Genomic DNA, 21,512 nt, shown 5'->3' on the forward strand with positions numbered 1-21,512 from the left:
TTCTAAGATAGTATGTATCAGTGGGTGTAAACCACATAAACAAAAGCTTTTGGGAGTTCTTAATAATTTTTTGAGTATAAAGGAGTTCTAAAACCAAAAATTGGGGGTTGCTGTTTTAGAACAACTTTATTTTTTAGGTATAGAAACAGAGTTCTAAAGAATGTATGATTGGTCCAAAATTCTACAACTTGTATATAGCAGCACTGGGATAGGAACCTAGGTAGGTCTCTTGATTTAGGTTATGCCATATGGCTGAGCCCATAGTATTTATAAAACCAGTTGGAGATTCTCTGAAGCAAGGCCCAGCTGTGAGCATGAATTTTATCTTGGAAATGAAGGTGTATATACCATTCTATGAAGAAAAAATGTTTGTTTTCCTGTTTCTACAGAACCTAGTGCTCTCCATTAGCTTTTAGTAATTAACAATCTACCCCAAACTGTGGATTAAAACAGAAACCATTTATTATTGCTTAGGAAGCTACAGGTTGGCCGAGAGGCTCAGAACCAGGCCCACACATGCATGTGGTTCTCACACAGATAGGCTTGGGGCTGTCTGACTGCTGTGATGGGGTGAGTGGACACATGTCCCTGCTTCTCCACAGGCTATCCAAGCCTTTCACAGGGTGGCAGCAGGATTCCAAAAGAAAGGGGAGGGGGGAGCTGCCAAACCTTCACTAGCCCAAGCTCACAACTTGGCTCAGTGTTACTTCTTTGATTAAAACAAGTGTCAAGGGCAGCTCAGATTCAAGGTGTAGGGAAAGATTCTACCTCTTCTTGGGAGGAACTGCAAAGTCACACCGCATAAAGGCATTGATACAGTAAGAGGGAGGATTACAGACATATTTCTGTACTATTACAGAATAATTTGAAAATATGGCCTTGAATAAGTAGTATGAGGTAATAAATAGAGTTACTGAGGAGTTGGACCCTAGTGTTAAAGGGGATTTAGTTCAATTACCATTTCTGACCTTTGGGCAAGATGTTTAACCTCTTCAAATTGTTGTTTGTTCATCTGTGAGCTGGGAATAATAACAATTTCTGCTTCAAAAGGATTAAATGAGATAATGCTTGTGAAGAACATGGCATCACACAGAAAATGATTTAAAATGTTAGCTAGTAGCAACTTTAAAAATCCCTTGCGTTAGATCACCTTGATGAATTCTTCCTGATTCCCCCAAACAGAATAGCAATGCCATGTTTAACTATGCATGTATATTTGCATGAGCAGCTAGCATGCTATCAGCCCCCAGGCCTCCCTCCTGCTGTTCACATAAGCCCCTTACCAAACACAATTTGGGCCCATCTTAGTAAATGTAATAAATGTCTGGTATTTGCCACCTTTCCAGTACAAGCCATGGATACCAATTTGAAGAATGTAGGCTCGCTGTTTAAATGAGACTTCATATTTGAGTATAGGGTATGAATTCCTTACCAGATAATTTAATAAATATCCTGAGAATTAACACAGGATGTTATGCAAGCAAAGAAGGGTCAGTCATATATGGAGTTTAAGGGCAGAATGAAGATTTTCTTATTAGTCAAGACACATGCTAACGGTCTGTTTCACTGGCCAGCCAGATATTTAGACTAAAAATTCCTGTACAAGAGCATCTTGCCTAATATCTTTAAATGTGTGAGTCCTCAGCTGACCCCTGTCACAGTGAAGGTGTACCAAAGAATGAGTTAACATGGAGAGACCCAGACCACTCCCAACATCAGTAAGCGAGCTCTTCACTTTCTCTGCCACCCCTTATGAGAAAGCGGATGGGTTGGTGTAACACTTGATGGCATTTTATTGCACAGCTGTGCATATCTCTTAGGCCATTTGGTTGGCCTTGTTAATTTAAGTATCTTCCCTCACTCTTGAGCTAACAAACTCTTCCATGGGACTAAATCCCCTTGTCACCAGGGAGCATTATTCCATTTGCACAGCAGGTATTGGCTGCCTCTGGAGGCTATTGTGGCAATTTGGCTTCCAAAATCTATCAGCCCAGAGAAAGTCATTATCAGAGGGCCATGTGGCCACTCCAAGGATACTGTTGTTCACCTAAGAATGACAACATATATTAAAAGTCAGCAACACCAACAAAAGTTTCTTTTGACACAATGGCCTTTGCTTCAACTTTTATGAACTGGTACCAATGGTACCACCTTTCTTTTAGTGACTCGAAGGCTACTGCATGGGGATTCCACATCCCAAGTCACTAACAATCTCAGGTTTGCAGTCCCACCATCTTACAATTCAGCAAGTAGCATCTGCTCATCATTCCACCTTCGGGAGTGGGATCTGGTGAACTACAATGAAAGGGTTAGTGTGTTGACCATTCAGTACAGCCACGCTTACATGACTCCCTCCCTTATTAAGACCTGCATTAAGGAGAAGACAGGCACAGAATTATCAGGCTTGGTTCTTCACCCTCCAGGGTGGTCTGGTGGCTGAGACCAACACATCCACAAACCCTCTGATGCAAAACTGTCTATAACAGCTATGTTGTAGAAATTCAAACAGTGCTGTGAAAACATCAGGAAAGAAAGACAGGAAGTTCCCTACTGAGGGAAAATGAGACAGTGTCTTGGAAAGTTGAGATGGGCCCTGAAATTGTAGAGAAATTTGATATCAGTGGGAAAAATGTTTCAGTTAGCTTGAACCAAGGCCTGGAGGTCAAAGGATTGCAAAAGGAAGTAGAAGGGTAGAGATGAGAGCTTTGGAAGAGGAAGAAGTGCAATAGAAGATGAGGCTGCGAAGCAGATAGAAGCCCCGTGATCAGAGTTTTGAATGCCTGAGTGAAGAATTTGCTTTTAAGTCTGGACCTGTTGAAAAGGCCATAAAGAATTTTTTCATATTTTTGTTTTCCATTTTTTTATGCTTTCCTAAGGCATAGAAATGGCACACCAGCCTGTTTTTAAATGAAGTGTAATAGCATCATGTGTAGCACAGATTAGAAGAAGGCAGGAAACTTGAAGCCTGTTGACTAGTATGTTGAAGAATATAAACAAAAGATGCAGAGATCTGATGCCAGAGTGGACTGTTCTTAATCCTAAGTAATCAAATAAACCTGGTGTGAATACAAATGAGCAGAAACCCTTCAGACCTGGCTCCATCTTTCTGTTCTATGCTGTTGGTAATTGTAGACCATAGATTAATGAAGAGAACCAGACCCTGGGTAGAGACGGCATCAGAAACATCTCCTCTAGTCCCTTATAAGAGAGACAGAGCTGGGAGAAAATATTTTAATTTTGGAGCTTGTAAAACCTTTGTTCAGAAGAAACATTGTTCTTCTCTTGGTCAGGCTAGATACCAGCATCCCTTTGCTGATTCCCATGGCAAGGGAAATGACTTTCGCTCTGCAACACTCTCCTGGCTATGAAGAGGTTAGTCCATGGGTAAACACCATCCCCCCACCTGGAAGTTTATTAGAACTACAGAATCTCAGGCTCTACCCACTTAATCCTAGTTCACACTGCATTTTAACAAGATTTCCAGGTGATTTTTATGCACGTGAAATTTGAGCAGCACTAACAGTTCTCTGCCTCTTCTATGTTACTTCAGGACTTAGGGCTAATGCATACGGAAAAAAAAAGCAGGGTTGGGTAGTGGGGAAGAATGCTTGTAACCATAACCCAGTCTTGTTTATATGGTTCTATAAATTTTTTTTTTCAACGTTTATTTATTTTTGGGACAGAGAGAGACAGAGCATGAACGGGGGAGGGGCAGAGAGAGAGGGAGACACAGAATCGGAAACAGGCTCCAGGCTCTGAGCCATCAGCCCAGAGCCTGACGCGGGGCTTGAACTCACGGACCGCAAGATCGTGACCTGGCTGAAGTCGGACGCTTAACCGACTGTGCCACCCAGGCGCCCCTGGTTTATATGGTTCTAGACAGAACCGTGTAAAGAGTTTAAGGCAGTCACTGACACATAAGGACTTTGAAATGGCAGCTATTATTGTTGTGGTTGTGGTTATTATTGTTTATATTATTAATTGGTTTATTTTACCTGTATCATCAGCTTAATTGCTTGAGCTCTGCAAACTTAAGGAAGCTTAAGAAACACATTAAGGAGTTAAACTTGCAGGAACAGCCACCAGAGCACTCTGCTTCCATACAGAGAAAACAAATAGTGAATATTGCATTGAAATCCAAAAAGAGAAATCATCTTTAGAGCACAAAATCTAACATTTTACTTGATTATGATCAATTTCCTCTCCTCTTACATAAGATTTGAATTTGAAAAAGCTAATAACACAAAAAATGGGTTATCTGTGATGTAGGATGAATGCTGGGCCATGACTTGATGGTGTCCTTACTAAGATGCCACTTGGTAATCAAGTCTGACCCACCCTAGGCAGATTATTTTGAGCTCTCAAGGCCTAGAAATGATTTGACAGCAGAACATTAGTGTCTAGCAGTCCATCTAAAGAGCAGAGTGAAGAATAAGATGCAATTAAGGAGTCAGAGCAATCACTCAGAGTGTCTTTGGAATGCTTTCATTGCTGAATTTAAACAGTTGTAGCTGACAAGCGAGTCTCTCTCCCTCTTGGAAAATCCCCATAACTAATTGGCATTGACTGTTCTCAGTCTTGCACTTTTGCAAACATACAAGACTGTGTGGCGTGTAGTCCATTCTGATTGTGGACTGATAGACTTCTGATTGTGGTCACTGAGTTAGTCATGAGACAAAGGCCTGCTTTCCCGTTGCACATTAGGTCCTGCTGCTTCCCCAAAACGTTTGTCTGCTTTAAAAGGCAATTTGACCTGGTTGTTATTGAAAATGTTTTTTCTTCTCTTCTGGAAATTTTTTTGGAGGAAAAAAAAAAAGATTAATCAACTAAAGAGCAAGACATAGCTCCAAGGGACTATGTGCCTTTTCCAGTACTTATCTGGTTTGGGGGGAACCTAACTAAAGCACCCTAAAATGTGTGACTAACTCTAGCATTTTATGGAATTATTGCATTGGATGGATATTTTTTGTGTCCTAAAAAAATGTCTCTGGTGAAATAGGTACGGAGAATGCCAGGGGTAAGTAATATTAAGCAAATTCTTTATTGAGGAATTATCTAAACTTTACTGTGTTAAATGTTTGTGACTACAAGAGGGGCCCGAAATGCACAGTTACTCCCAAATACATTTACTTAGAACCCTTTTCCACGAAGCACATTACAGGATTAGTGTTGCTCAGAATGTAACTTAAGTTTTAATAATAGTTACTTATATACCGATAACAGTAACCACATAAAAATTAAATACTAATAGAGTGGCATGCTAAAATTTTTACAATGAGGTTTTCAATTCAGAAAAACTTGTGGAGTGCTGTGATAGACACATAAAAGGGCATGAAATTCGAGATAAGATAGTTCCTAAAAAAATTGAAACCATCCATGACTAGAGTGGATTGTCCCAATAACACTAGCCCTTAATCCTCAAACATCAACAATTGGTTGTGATGACCAAGAATTAGCAGTTTAAAGCAACTACTATGTTACAGTTGCTATGTTGGCTACAATGGGAGACAGAAAATAATTACCCTACAACATTTAACAGTCCAAATGGAGAACAAAGTTTAAATGAACAAGAGAACAATAGGTCTCTTTAATTTCTCACTAGGAAAAAAAAAATGGTGGCATTTATAATCCATTTCTTCTAAATGTTCTCACCAGCCCTCACTGTTTAATATCTTGGTATAGGTTCATATTTCTTGCACAGTAAAAATATTTCATCTGAAATGAAATATTTACTTAGTAGATAACAAAATAGACAAGTAGACTGACACTAAAGAGAGAAAAAAACTTTTTTAAATGCCATGTTATGTAATAAGATAATGTCACAATTGTGAGAACACATTCCTTTATTATGTGAATGTGTTTAACGTGATAATTTTGCTCCTTAGATCTCATGTAGTACATATTTTTATCAGTATATGACAGTATATCTGTCATTCACATACATAGATTTTTAAATGTATTTGTTTATCTGTCCTGATCAGAAACTTTAACATTTTGTACAATTTTAATTCCTTCAGGTAGATTCCAGTGAAGTTATATTTTGGTTTATTTATAGTCCATCTGAGTTTATGTGGGTTATGTTTTTAATGATAATAATACAATATAATTTAATGACTCAGTTTCTGGAATCCCATGAATAAAATATAAAAGATGAATTTAATTTGCAAGACATTAATGAGAAGTTTCAGTGCATCTCCTCCTGATATCTTTTAAAAGATATCTAATTATTTTTCACTCATTATCGTTATGAAAGCTGTAAAAGTCAGGTCATACATATTTGCATATGTTTTCTTTTATTTTTAATCACTTTGAGACACTGTTAAATATTCCTTCAGAGAAGTTTTTTTTTTTTTTAAAGAAGAGGAAGAAAAAGAAAAATAAATAAAACTAGGTCTGCTTTCAGTTTATCCTACACAGTATATTGAGCTGGATTTGGAACTTGACCACCCTGGCACAGTCATAAACTGTTGGTCTTTGGTCTTTAGAAATCGGTGATGCAAGAGCATACATTTGCTTTCCATTGGCAGCATTCCATACTTGGTTAACTCAAAATGAAGTCAAGAAGATCGCAGTTTTTAAGACCAGCAGTAACTAAGAAGTATTACAAATATGCTGCTCCATTATGTCAGATTCCAAAGTGTTTGACATCAAAATAAACTTCCAATGTTTCATTTTCGATTTACAAACACACCAGAGGGTGTGTCATTGGACACCCAAGTTTCTCATTGTGTAAATGTGTTCAAGTGTTCATAAAATAGAAGCCAGGTGACATGCAACGAAATATGAGTTTTTAATTCATTTACAATAATTCTTATTTGAAAAGAAACTATTAGCTAACCTTTTTGAGCATTATCTATCAGGTACTGCTCTAAGCATTTTGTAAGTAACAACTCGTTTTTCCTGCATAACAACTCTATGAGGTAGCTTTTGTTGTTGTTATTGTTTATTGTTACAATTTACAGATTAAGAAATGAAGAACAGAGAAAGGTTAAGCAATTTGCTGAGCTATTACATAAGGGTAAATACATAATAAAGAACCTTTGGATTTTTCTTAAGGGCTGTGTTATCTTTGGGTGGCTTTTTTTTATTCACTAAGAAGATATTTGTCTAATACAACTTTGTGCCAGGTACTGTATTAGGAGCAAGAAACAGAGGTATAGACATGATGAATACCTCCACAATGCCAAGCATCTGGATAAGCAACCATCACCCAAATCCACACATGTGTTAAATAAATATTTTACTAATTCAACAATATATCCCAAGTGCCTCTCCTCTGCAAGGAATTATCTAGCAAACACATGTCAGATAGCTGGCATTTTGACAAAAATCTATATTTCATGATAATATTTCTACTTATTAAACAACTGTGAGGCATTGCCTATATAATTATTGAAATGCCATAGATATTCCCATGCCTCTGCCCACAGAGAGCTTCTGTGAGAAGATTTGTAGCAGTGGACGAGAGAAGATAAAAACTGAGGAAAGGAAGCTGGAGAACCAGAAACACACTCTTTACTAATTTAGACTTAGTTCTTATTGAAAATGTAAGAGTTGACTTTACTCCCATTCTCGTTTGAAAATGGCAGCATTTGACAATTTTTTTTCCCTAGAAAATGATGGCCTTCTTGTTTCATAAATACCTTCTTTCATGTTTATGTACCACAAATCAAATCCAATTTACAGTGTCATGAGCTGGAAGGAAGCTCAATCAACTGAGCCAGGTGCCCTCTTTTGTTATTTAACACTGGTTTGGCCAAGATGGGATTGTCATTGATTAAATAATTTCATAACTGAGAGCTGTGTGCAAATAACCAATGAGAAACGGGATTATATTCGAGATGAAGTCCTGGATTATGAGGATTCCCATGGCCATATTAAGAAAGTTGAAATCACAGATAAAAGCACTTGTTGTTTGGGACAGACACCTCAGTTCTTAGGATTAGATAGAGAATATTAATGGGGTAGACTAATGGAGAAAGAGAAGAATATTTTTACTGTGCCTTTCACTTTGTACCTGGACTCCCCTTCTTAAAATTATGAATAATTTGCTTTTAAATCAAAGTTTCATGCGAAGAAAGACATTCTCTAACAAAATAAGTGGCTTTAAATGATATCATGCTAAGAAAAATGTTGGTGGTGTATAATCTATTAAATATCCACAATTTTTTTTTTAAGTAGGCTCCATGCCCAATGTGGGGCTTGAACTCACCACCATGAGATCAAGAGTCAGATACTCTACCCACTGAGCCAGCCAGGCACCCTGACAATTGTGATTACAATGTACTTTATGATGTTTGCAAGTAAACAGGCCTTTTTGAAAATCATTAGCTATTATCTAAAGGCCTATAGTTATGGAACCAGAAGTTCAAGTTCTCATTGACTCTTTACAAAAATCTGTATTTCTGCATCAGATAAAGATGGTTGCTCTTATGAGTAAAGAAGAATGCAGACTTCTAGAAAAGTTAAGACTTTGTTTGAGCTGTGCTATGGTTGATGTAGATTCTCGAATTGAGAGCACTGTAATTCTTTGAAAACTAATCCATTTCTACTCTTGGAAATTTGACTTGCTTTCTTTGGAAGAAATGTGATTTAATGAAAATTATAAGAGCTAAGAATGAAAGGACTGATATTCGAGTCCGGTCTAACACTAGTCACATGTCAAAAAGCAAAAAGAACTTAAGTCACATGTCAAAAAGAATTTAAGCAACCTTTTTAACTAGTTTTTTTTTATTTTGGGGTTTATTTTTTATTTTTTGTTTGTGTTTTGTTTTTGTTTGTTTTGTTTTGCTTTTTGCTTTAAATTGGGGAGCAATATCTGACCTGCCTCCTTCTTAGACTTGTAAAAATTCAGCTTTCTGGATGCAAAAGTTCTTTTAAGAAATATGATATACAAATACAACTTATGCTCTGCAGGTGGGATATTGGGGTGGGTGTGTTTGTAAAATATTAAGATTTAATGGATTTCATTGCATGCTTCTCTGTATAGTTATGTTAATAATCTAATAGGTGTTTATTCATTGCAGTTACACATATGCTTACTCACCAAGATATGTGTGCTTATTCTATTCTGCCTCGTGGATTGAAAGTATCATTATAACAGAGGACTTGTTTTTATTATACAGACTTCTGTCCCCAGCAACTGTACACTCATGAGCATAGTAGGTGCTCAAGAAATAATTATTGAGAAAGTGGAAACAAGCCTCCTAAATGCACTGTGCCTTTTATAGTGCACATAATACATTTGTCTTTACTTTTAAAACTATTAGAATTACTCCTGTTTGGGGTTATTTGGTCAGGGGTAGCTTTTTGGAATTTAGATATGCTGCAAAATCAAATTTGGAGATCGTGTCTATGAATATTTAAAAAATGATGACTCAATTCCTTATAATCTCTTCTGACTTGAAACCCAAATATATTGTAATTCAAAACTTTTATATGGGGGGGGGTTGATAGCATTCAATACTGCACTGATAAGTTAAATGATATTTACTTTCTCTTTTGTTTTCTATTAGAGTACCATCCAGGGTCATGTAATAATGTGATAGTGTTTTAGAAAATGAGTGCAAGTTAGAACTATATGCTACCTCTTACTTGCAAGCTGTTAATTTCGCTAAACCTTCGTCGCCTCATGTGGGCCTAATTATACTCCCCTCATGAGACTGTTGTGAAAAGTAAATGTGGTAGTATACTTCAGGTGCTTAGCGTGATACCTAACACATAATAGCCTTTAGCTGTGGCTGTTATCATTAATATAGTTCATCTTGTAAACAAGTACTCTTTGTTTTGTTTTATTTGTTTTTTATTTTGTGTATCTGTGTGTGTGTGTGTGTGTGTGCTTCCTTTTACAGATGGATATACCACCGATGACATTGAGTTTTACTGGCGTGGGGATGATAACGCAGTAACAGGAGTGACAAAGATTGAACTTCCACAGTTCTCTATCGTGGATTACAAACTTATCACCAAGAAGGTTGTTTTTTCCACAGGTGTGTTTCAGGGAAGAGGGTTAAGGCAAAAGGGGCTTCAGCGTATTTTGTCAAAAGCATTCACTTATATCACAACTGGGTCCCAGGAAAAGATGACTGGAAGATTTGGATCTGCTGCAAACCTCCAGTTCCCCATCAAAGGGCCCATTGCTCATTTGGGGTCCATGCAGCTATTTCCCAGAAGGCACCCCCACAAAACTGAGAGGGTTACCTCTGTGCCTTTCATCTACCAAAGACTGGACTAATTGTCAGAGACAGAATACAGAAAGAGAATGACGTTGGTCAGAGTTGTTTGCCCGAGCTTTATACAACTTACAGAACTGATCCTACTCTTGAAAAATACAGGGAAGAGACGGTTCGCTCACGTCTGACCACGATGAAATTCTCTGGAGGCAATAGAATAGAATTCCACATTATCTCAAAGGTTAAGAATTTCTTTATGGAGCCTTACCTCCTGTTTTAGAGCTAAAAGCCCTTCCAGATGTTGAGATTATCCTGATGCTTTCACCATTCTTACTCTTCTAGCATTGAGGTTTTTGGTTGTCAAACTTGGTTTCACCAGCACAGAATTTTAGCAAAAAAGCTTAGGAAAGTAATACTTTGCTGCATAAGGGAAAAAAACATTAAGGGGAAAAACAGTAAACCCACAGGAATATTTCTTTCTTATGTTTTTCTTATTGGAATGAATTCCCCAGGCACAAAAAGAGCTAGTACTGTAACTATACATTTTTAATTACCCTTCTGCCTTTCCCTGCAAACTACTTCAAGTAAGAGTTGTATGACTTCGTAAGAATATAACATAGCCTTAGCTTTAAAAAACAAACAACGAGGGGCGCCTGGGTGGCGCAGTCGGTTAAGCGTCCGACTTCAGCCAGGTCACGATCTCACGGTCTGTGAGTTCGAGCCCTGCGTCAGGCTCTGGGCTGATGGCTCAGATCCTGGAGCCTGTTTCCGATTCTGTGTCTCCCTCTCTCTCTGCCCCTCCCCCGTTCATGCTCTGTCTCTCTCTGTCCCAAAAATAAATAAACGTTGAAAAAAAAAATTTTTTTTTAAATAAAATAAAAAAAAAAAAAAAAACAACAGAAACTTTTCCTAAATTGGAGGTCCCTGAATCCCTGAGACACTAGAAATGAGTTCATATCTAAAATATTCTTACTTTAATATTACAACACTTGAGCCCAAGAAGGCTAGGCAAGACTTTCTTTCAATTATTAATAATGTCACCCCTAACACACATGATTCATCAATGTGACTTTTTGACATTCTACAACGATGTTCAGTTACATATTTTGTTTAAAGAGTAATTTCCTGGATCATCACAATCAAAGGATTTAGCCTCAGGAATATGATCCTTTAGTTTTATCTCCCAAAAATATTCTTTGGAAACACTGATTCTCCACCTTTTGATGAGTCAGGCACCCCTTTAGAACTTTGATGGAATCAGTGGAATTAGCAAACATATATAATCCATACATGTGAAAACCTTCACACAATTTTAGGGAGTTGCTGTGTACCTGAAGCTTGCCATTGATCCCAGATGTGCAGTGAATTCTGGGGCCTGTGAAGAGATTTCTAAAATGTGATCAGAGTGTACAGCCTTATTTCTTATATAAAAAAATAAAAACAAAACATCTTACAGGATGGTCTTGTTGAGGAACAACTGAGGGGGAACAAAGGGACTGTACCAAACTGTCTTGTTTTCATAGTTGTAGAGAATGAGTATCCTTGATCCAGTGCAGGAGCCTGAGCAGGGAAGAGCTGGAATTCTTTTAATTACTCATGACTATGGGTGTACTCAACACCAAGTAACTTTTGCTAATTAAAAGACCAGTGTTCCCATACTACTTTTTCAGGAGCAAGTGCCCTTCATCAGGAGCTAAAGTTGAATTTAGGGAAGATTTACAAACTTATTTATGGGCCTTGAAAGAAAAGTATCCTATAAATATTGATTGATAATTATGATATTCTAAAATTGCCTTTCTAGGTTCCTATCCCAGATTGTCCCTCAGCTTTAAGCTTAAGAGAAACATTGGTTACTTTATTCTGCAAACATACATGCCTTCCATCCTGATCACTATCCTCTCCTGGGTCTCCTTCTGGATTAATTATGATGCATCAGCTGCAAGAGTGGCATTAGGTAGGCCATTTTCTAACTGCCTGTGGGGCTTGACTCTGTGTGTGCACACGTGTATGCATGTGTGTGTATGCGCATGCATGTTCATTCATACACTTTTCTTAGCCTGGTATTTGTAATGCATGATAAGACTGGGCTATGCACATTACAAGAATTTGGCTGTGAAACTTTGGGTTATCTGATTCAGCATTAAATCAATTAAACACAAATTAAAACTCTTTCATGTCAAAATTAGCTAACCATATAGCAGTTGGTAATGAAATTAGTCCTGTCAATTTTTTTTTTTATTTTTATTGACGCATAGTTTGTGTAATATCACTTGATAATTTTTCAATTTGCATACTGTGCTTCCTTATCTGGAAAGAGCTCCCTTCCATCTTTTTTTTTTTTTTCTGAGCAGGAGACAAGGAAGTATATTATGTAACTAACAGATAAGCAAAAAGACTTCTAAAGTCTTATTAAGATTTTGGAGTAGCAGGATAGAGGGCAGAAGACAACAAAGTAAGATGGCTGGGAACTCATCCATAGCATCGTTTATCTTATGCTTGATTTTTTTTCTATATGATGCCAGAGGAAGAGAATATATTATATTTCATTAACATTTTTATGTTACTAACTCCAGATAATAGTAAAGTATGATTATTTTACACAATTTTTATTATTTTGAGTTCTGACTAATCCCTTTAAAATGTTGGACTGTTACCTTCTCCACCATGAGATCTCAATTCAATCATCACTTCCTGAGAGAAGTCATTCATTTTTTCATTCAACAAGTATTTGTTGAACACCTACTATGTGCCAAACATGCTAGATGCTGGAGATAAAGTAGTTCCCTTCTGGAAGTTTTGTGCTAGCAGTAAAAGGACAATAAATTTATTTTACTTATAATGTGAACTAGGTAATACAGTATGTCTATAGAGGGAATAAGCAAGGTGAGGGCAGTTGGGTATGCCAGGAGGAACAGTTTATAATAATCATTGTAAAGTTCATCCAGAAATTATTAATAGAACAAAAACTTCATGAAGATAAAGAGTCACTTAAATGTCTGGATGGGAATATTCTAGCCTATTACAAATGCCCTGAGGTAGGAAAGTGCCAAGGATATTAGTGAGGTAGCCAGTGAGGTGAATGTGAGAGTGAGTTCAGGAGTCAAGATGATGTTGGGGACAAGGGACTAAAAGATTATGAAGCAGTTCCAGAACCATGATAAATACCTTGCTTTTATTCTGAGTGAAATTTCAGAGCCATCGAGGAAAGAAGTGATATGATTTGATTTCAGATTGAAAGGGATAAATTTGACTGCTGTGTTGAGATTAGATTGTGGTGGTTCAAGGATGGAAGGGAGAAGTAATGACCTCCTGGACTGAGTCCAGTCCTCTGTGATAACTTCTCTTAAAATACAGAGAACTTCCCTTTGTAGACCAACTGTAGTTATAATTTATATTTATTTGGTTTGTGATGTCCTTTTTCTTCATGGTACTGAAAGAAACATTGAAGAAAGGTCCATATATAATTTTGCTTCCATTATATCTGTGATATCTTACACAATGAATGGTGTTCAGTAAATATTTGCTGAATAAAGTAATGAATGGAATTTGTAAATATCTTATTATTCCAAAGTGAAAATCTGTTAATTTTATAATTTTATGTCATTACAGGAAAAATAAATAATTCACTTTTTAAAAGAAATTTGTAAAACATCTTTTGGTAGAGTAATTTATTACTTGGTCAGAGATATCTTAAAATGAGATTGAGATAGATAGCAAAATTAGCATTGTCAGTTTTATAATATACGTGTACAGGGTAATCTGCAGTTGAAATAATGAAATGAAAAGTGAAACTGGGAAATGTTTTAAATGACTGATATTATAGAGAAAATACGAAAACCCTAAGACACCTAGACCTAAAGCAAGAACAGAGTTTTTCTGGCCATGCTCAGAATCAGATGCACAGATTTATTTTTTCTGTAGTTGTTTTATGAGCATGTAGAAAAACAAGACAAAAATTATGATCTTCATAGAGAGATAAAATTAAATCAGAAAACTTACATTCCCAAAATATCATAGAAATGAAACTTTTGGGATGTGTTATTGGGTAGTGGTTAAGGACACAGCTTTCTGAGTCGGAGAGACGGCCATTCAAATGTTGATTAAACAACTTGTTGATTAAACAAATGTTGATTAAACAAGATCTGTGTGATCTTGATCTCTGCGCTGTTTTCACATCACTATTTTGCTACAAATGTGGACCTTATTACATTCAGGACTCTGGACTCCTAGTGCTTTTGCCCGGCATATGTCTTCTATCCCTCCAATTATAGAGGGAAACTACTCTTCACTGTTGAAGATGACCACTCAGTGAGATGAACAATTATAACCTGAGCCAGTATGCCATTTCCCATAAAGAATCTCATAATGGTTCCATGTTACTTATCTGTGCATTACATGCCCCGTTGACCAATCCAGAAACATGAGGGCTAGATACCTGCTTCTCTGCTACCCGTCATCTCCAGCTTCCAAATTTTTATAATCATTTGCCCATACCATCCGTATAATGCAGTCACTGATTTCAATACTATTGTGATTATTTTGATTCATTTCCTCTTTATCACTTAGATTATTCTGAAAAACTATTAGCTGGTATTCCATTTTCCTGTCTTGTATCTTTTCCCTCTGTCCTTCACACTACTACAAGAATGATTGTCCTAAACACAATTTGTCCCTATGTCTCCCTGCTTGAAGCTGGTCAGTGGCCCCACCTCACCTTCATTTTAAGTTCAGACTCCCCATTAGGGCCTGTATATACAGCTCTGCATTATTCAGCCTTACTTAATTTTCACTCTCCTCACCATGCTTTCTGTCATATCCTATAATGTACCCACACTGGCTTTCTTGAGATGCTTTTGATGAACTGTGTACTTTCAACCCCCCTTCAAAGCAGTCCTCTGTTACTTGGGTATCTCCCACTCATCCTTCAGTACTCAGCTCCAAAGTCTCCATTTCCTTACCTCTCTCCTGCTGCATCACAAGGCTCAACCAGAGACTTCTCTGTATCCTTGATGCTCACCCTACACACGTGTCTACCATGACATTTAATTTACATCTCTAGCCTACCACTAGATATATAACTATAAATATATAAATATCAATAAAGTAAATGCTTCAAAATGATTAATGTTACTATGAATTAATGATTTAAATGTGTCTCCAGGGCCTATCATAGGGCAGGTATGTACCAGTAAGCTATTTTGTGGCATGTATGAATGAGTAAAAGAGCACAATTAGCCTTTCCAAATATGATGAAATCAGCAAGGAAACAGGAACATTACTAATCTAACTCTTGTCATTTTTTTCAGGAATTACAACTGTCCTTACAATGACTACGATCAATACCCACTTGCGGGAGACTCTCCCTAAAATCCCCTATGTGAAGGCCATTGACATGTACCTGATGGGGTGCTTTGTCTTTGTTTTCATGGCCCTTCTGGAATATGCTTTGGTCAACTACATCTTTTTTGGGAGGGGACCCCAACGCCAAAAGAAAGCAGCTGAGAAAGCTGCTAGTGCCAACAATGAGAAGATGCGCCTGGATGTCAACAAGGTAAATTCAGAGGGCAAGCCTTCCTTGGTTCTTAAACTCGTAGAAGAATGCCAGCAATATAGGCTAATGGCCTTGTTTAACAAATGAGGAAACCAAGGCCCAGGGAAGAGAATGGGTAATTTTTCCAAAATCACAATGTTAATTAGTGATGGAGGCATAATTATGGCCAAAACTTACATTACATTTGGATGCCCTTTACCTTAACACTAGGGTTGCCCAAACCATAGTCATCGGAGAACTACCTTTGTGAATTTTTTCATATATGAGTATAATATGTACTATTTTATACCTTATGTGCATTTACTCACTTTAAGTTTTTTAAAAAGGAAATTTTGTATCACTTAAATCAGTATTACTTGCTGGAAGATAATCTTAAGTAATAAACATAAAACTATTGAAATGAATTCTAGGCTACACTAGATGAAGATTCTGGGCTTGAGCCTGTTCTCTTTGATTTAAAAGGGAGATAGACAAGTGCAGAGATATATTAAAGATCCACCAGCAATAAATGAAGGCTTTCTCTTTGAAGTCATCAGAAGGATAAAAAGAGAAGTGGAGGGTAAAAAAAAAAATAAATTTCTCCTTAAGTGACAGATAATTACTTAATGCCTTGCACATGTGCCACTTAAAGTCACTGAAGCATGTGACTGTAAGAGACCACCATCTTGCTTGTTACACATAATCAAAGAACAATTTCCATGTGGTTGTAAATGCTATTTAATCTATAAGGCAATGATTCTCAACCTTGGGTGCCCAATCGAATGGGCACCGAATCGGCCGACTGGGCACCCAATGGGCCGAATGGGCACCCAATCGAATGACTGGCAGAGCATTAACAAATACTGAAGTCTGGATTCCTTTCCCAGAAATTCTTATTTGAATGTGCTGGAGTATGCCTGGGTATCAAAATTTTTAAAATATTCTTCAAACGTTTTGCTAATTTGCAGCCAAGATTTAGAATCTTCATTTAGAGGTTTTTGACAGCAGTTCCAATGGATCCAACCTTCTTTACTACCCAAATGTTACTTCACCTGGCTTCCTCTATCAAAATTTCTGCATTAAACAGAATATTTATATATGTATTTTCCCATAGCCCAAATTTAAATCCTTCAATATAGACCAAAAAACAAGGCCTTATTTTAATATCTGCCATAAACAGTGTTTATAAAGTAGTGCATAGTGTTGAATTTAATAAATAGCTCATAGTAATGAAACTAGGAAAACAGTAATACTTTTAAACTATCTGGTATTATTAACCAGATCAATCATTATTTAATTGAAATTTTAATATTTCTGACTTCAATTGAATTCCAAGGATAGCACATCACAAATAATCTCTACAGTTAAGTTTTATTTGGAGCAAACCCAATGAAAGCTTTAACTCACTACAGTGTTCAAATATCCATAGGTCTCTTTCTCTCTCTCTCTCTCTCTCTCGCTCTCGCTCTCACTCTCTCTGTCTCTTTTGGACTATTCTCTAATCAAAGGCACTTCTTTGCCAGGAGATGATGTTTGTAAAGATGCAAATTTTAAGTATGGCCCTTGATGGCTAATGACCCATGGGTCTAGAAAATTGTCAGTTTCTTTACAGTGCCTGATGTTTCACTTATTAGAATCTGTCAATAGGTTCTCTCTCAGGCTGTGAAAGAAAAGAATGCTTTTAAAAACCATTTTATGATTTTTCTGATATAGTAGCTTCAGTTAAATAAGTTAATAAATAACACTATCTCAGAGGACTGCAATTTGAACTGAATCTAAATCAATTGCCCTAATGAAAAGCTGACCTAATAAGATAACATCTGATCCTTTTTACTTTCATCTACCCTATTTTTTTCATGCCAGTTTGCATTTAAATGATGAATTTAAGAGCCAGAGGGTGGCAGTTTTATAGCAAACTGAACCTGGAGAGCTTCAGAGAGTTTTAAGTTCAATGTACTGAGCTGAAGGTAGAAAATGGCTCACTGAGCGAGTACCCCACAGTGGCTGAAGTTGGACCCACAATTCAAAGCATAGAATATCAGAGAACAAAAATGATATCAGAGTTCTTTGAGTACAGTGGTTCTTTTTTTAAATTTTTTTATGTTTATTCATTTTGAGAGAGAGACAGACAGACAGAGCATGAATGGGGTAGGGGCAGAGAGAGAGGGAAATACAGAATCTGAAGCAAGCTCCAGGCTTTGAGCAGTCAGCATAGATCCCAATGCGGAGCTTGAATCCACAAACCATAAGATCATGACCTGAGCCAAAGTTGGATGCTTAACTGACTGAGTCACCCAGGTGCCCTTAGTACAATGGTTCTTAAAACTCAGGCATTTTTTCCCCCAGAGGATCTTTGGCAATGTCTGTAGATATTTTTTGGATTGTCAAAACCGGGAGGAGGGGATTAGCACTGGTATCTAGTGAATAGAGGCCAAGAATGCTGGCAAACATCTTTCTGCTCAGTGAACAGCCTCCTCCTAACAGAGAACTATCTAGTCCCAAATTGTCGATATTGCTGAGCTTAAAAACCCTAGTCTAATCCAGTCCTCTAGTTTCAAACACAAGAAACTGAAGCCCAGTAAAAATATAAGATGCTTGTTCTATTCTTACAGTTCTTTAAAAAAAATTTTTTTAATGTTTGTTTATTTTTGAGAGAGAGAGAGAGAGAGAGAGAGAGAGAGCAAGTGAGGGGGGGAGAAGTAGAAATAGAGACACAGAATCTGAAGCAGGGTCCAGGCTCTGAGCTGTCAGCACAGAGTCCAGCGTGGGGGTCAAACTCATAAACCGTGAGATCACTACCTGAGCCAAAGTCAGACACTTTACTGACTGAGCCACCTAAGTGCTCTGTGTTCTTATAACTCTTAAACACAAGTGGTTTCTCCACCTTCTTTAATCAAAATGTGTAATATCAAGACATCATAAGTTCTAATTTAGCATGACAGTTCTAAACCTGATTTTGGAGTCAGTTTCAGTATTTACTGTCTATTTACAGTTGTGTGACAACAGGTAATAAACAAATAAGCAAGAAACTGACCCCTCAGTTTCTTCATCTATAAAATGGAGTTAATTCTTCTCTGATAGGCTATTATGAAGATTATTTGTAATAATGTAAAGAGAGGATGGATAACATAGTCCTTAATACATGTTAAACACTCAGTAAGTGGTAAATACTAATAAAATATTAAAATATTATAAGTGATAGGAATTATTACTCTTTAAAGTAAATTTATAGCTTCCAGTTGTATCACCAATGCTTGTTCATGTATTTTACACTGTAAATACAGAGCATATAGGGTCCAATCCCATTCCTAAAAGACGATACTATCTATAGAGTTTAAGTCAATGCAAAGAAATCATTTTTCAACAGGTATTAGCTGTAAAATCTATAGCAAACCAACTACAAACTTTATCATTTATCAGGCCTGAATACTTAGAGGCATCTTGATTTGATTAAAACAAAAAAAGTGACCATCCTACATTCCAGATTCCCGTGTTTTTTTTTTCAACCTAACATGAAAGGTTGGAGATCTACATAGGGCTCTGATTGCACATCACTTTCTTTTGTGTTGGCATCATGAATAATGCCACTCTATTTCTTATCAAGAATGTCCATTCTTTTCAACTGTAATTTTACTTTTTTATTTTTTTTTCATTTCTTTCTTTCTTTTTTTTCCCAAAGCTGGGGAACATATAATCAACTAAGTATTGTTGGATGCTCTGGAAAAATCAGTCACCAGGAGAGGGATTGACCTTTTCAGCTTCCATTGAAGGTTTCCTAGAGAAAGAAGCAGCATGGCAGATCATCTAAAGTGATTTTTAAATTGTGCTCTGTCCTGAGGTCAGGGAGGGATGAAAATGGGAAGCCTAGGCAGGTGGGAGCCCACTGTTACTTCAATGACATATGTCCACATTTTTCCACTCTCTTCTCTGTATTGGTTTCCTGTAAGTTTTTAATTTAATAAGAGTATATACAGCTCTTAGAACAATTCTTTCCTGCCATTTAATTCATTTAATTTATGTAAAAACTAAGGCTCTTAAGGAGAGTAAAATATCCAAGGTTGCATAACAAAGCTGACACAATTTCTGAGACTTGATCTCATCTGGATTTTCCAGTTTGTATCTAGTGTACATTCTGCTATGCTAACAATTACAAAAAATATTTAACAGTTCATTCTACATTATTCCATATATTCAATTCAGTTGACTTCACTGGGGGAGGTGGGGTGGAAACACCTGTTTGCACATGAGAATTCATAGTCCTCAAACACTATCATGGACATTGTCTCCATGTAACAATTTAAGTAGTAAAATACAAAGAATTTTAAATAAACCTCAGACCAGCAAGAGGGTTACTGAATATGTTTCCCAAGTGTCTTATGGAGTTTTTAATTAAAAAATATATATATATATATATATTTATATATGTATATAAATCTAGTGTTAGGAGAGTGCTTCTTATTTATCCCTTTGCATTCTTCTATTTGTGTGTTTGTGTATGTGTATGTGTGTATATGTGTTTCCTTATAGAATTTGCTCTTGATTAATTTCCCTTACTTTTCTTACGTTCTCTTCAAGTTTTCAACTCTCTTTTCTTCCCTTTAAGCTTTATGTTGTTCATTGTTTATTTTGTTGCCAATAAGTGTGTGTGTGTATGTGTGTGTGTGTGTGTATATATATAACTAAATTCTAATATATATACATATATAGATATGTATATATACATATTAGAATTTAGTTACTCCTGCCTTTTCACCACCTTGACTTTTACATATCTAAAAAGCCTCCAATGTCTTTATTGCATTAAGAGACCCACAACCACCAGTTTTCCAAATAAAACTGTGCCCAGAAGATCTCCATTTGGGGAACATTCTTTATCTTGCATTTATGGGTGTTGTGAGTCTCTGTGTTGCCTTTATCCATTGTGCCTAATTTTTTTTTGTTATGCAAAGCCACCAAAATCTTTTAAATCTATTTATTTCTAGTGGTTGGAATTATATATATTTTTAATGATAGATTAAAAAAATACAACTAATTCAAAATCCTCTCTGTTAACATCGGTCTTTCTAAAGACCAGTAGCATTTATCTATATCCAATTTACTTTAACCACAAATCCTAATCTAGTGGCATCAGTCTACTTAATTAGCACATTCTCTACTTTGTCTTCCAGATTTTTTATAAAGATATTAAACAAAATGGGACCCAATATCGATCCTTGTGGGACCCAACTGGAAACCTCTCCCCAACTAGACGGACTACCAATTACGATTTCTCTCTGTATACGGTTAGATAGCCAGTTTTTAATCCATTTATTTGTATTTCTGTTGGGGCCAATTTGTTTAGCTGTTCCCTGTAAAATAATGTATGGGGTCTTTGCAGATAATCTATGGACTTATATCCACAGAGACTTGGAAATAAGTTAAATGTTTTCATGAAACCCTAATGGGGTTTTCCGGTTTCTTCTTTTTTTAATATAACTGTGATGAGCCTAAGCTTCATTGTTCCACTCAGTCATTATTATTGTGCTAGAGAGAGAAACCAAGTACATCATATTTTGAGATTCCTTTTCATTTGTATTGAGAAGATAGAATGTCATTATATACTATGTCATTTCTTAGTTTTCTTGTTGTGTTTATTTGGATGAATAGAATAGGTAGTGAATTATACATTCCTTCTATTAGTTGGATCAGAATTTAGGAGCCTATATTTTCTGTCCTAGATTATTAATTTATGTCTGGGAATGTTATGTTTGCATCAAGTCCTTGTTGCTTTATCGTTACATATTTTACAAATAACTATTACCTTGGTGGAT

General features: G+C 36.5%; 1 protein-coding gene across 2 annotated transcripts in view; it reads left to right on the forward strand.

Moving 5' to 3' along the window:
* GABRB2 (gamma-aminobutyric acid type A receptor subunit beta2) overlaps positions 1-21,512 on the forward strand; it is a 232,135-nt gene that overhangs the window by 179,295 nt on the left and 31,328 nt on the right. Inside the window, exons 7-10 of one of the 2 annotated variants that reach the window (XM_047879113.1) lie at positions 9,852-9,989; positions 11,974-12,126; positions 15,479-15,723; positions 20,871-20,984. In XM_047879113.1, coding sequence (XP_047735069.1) covers positions 9,852-9,989; positions 11,974-12,126; positions 15,479-15,723; positions 20,871-20,984 — 650 coding nt within the window. The remainder of the gene's footprint in view (positions 1-9,851; positions 9,990-11,973; positions 12,127-15,478; positions 15,724-20,870; positions 20,985-21,512) is intronic. The other variant, XM_047879124.1, reaches the window with a different exon arrangement.

Source organism: Prionailurus viverrinus, chromosome A1 (genome assembly GCF_022837055.1).
Source record: "Prionailurus viverrinus isolate Anna chromosome A1, UM_Priviv_1.0, whole genome shotgun sequence".
Taxonomy (NCBI): Eukaryota; Metazoa; Chordata; class Mammalia; order Carnivora; family Felidae; genus Prionailurus; species Prionailurus viverrinus.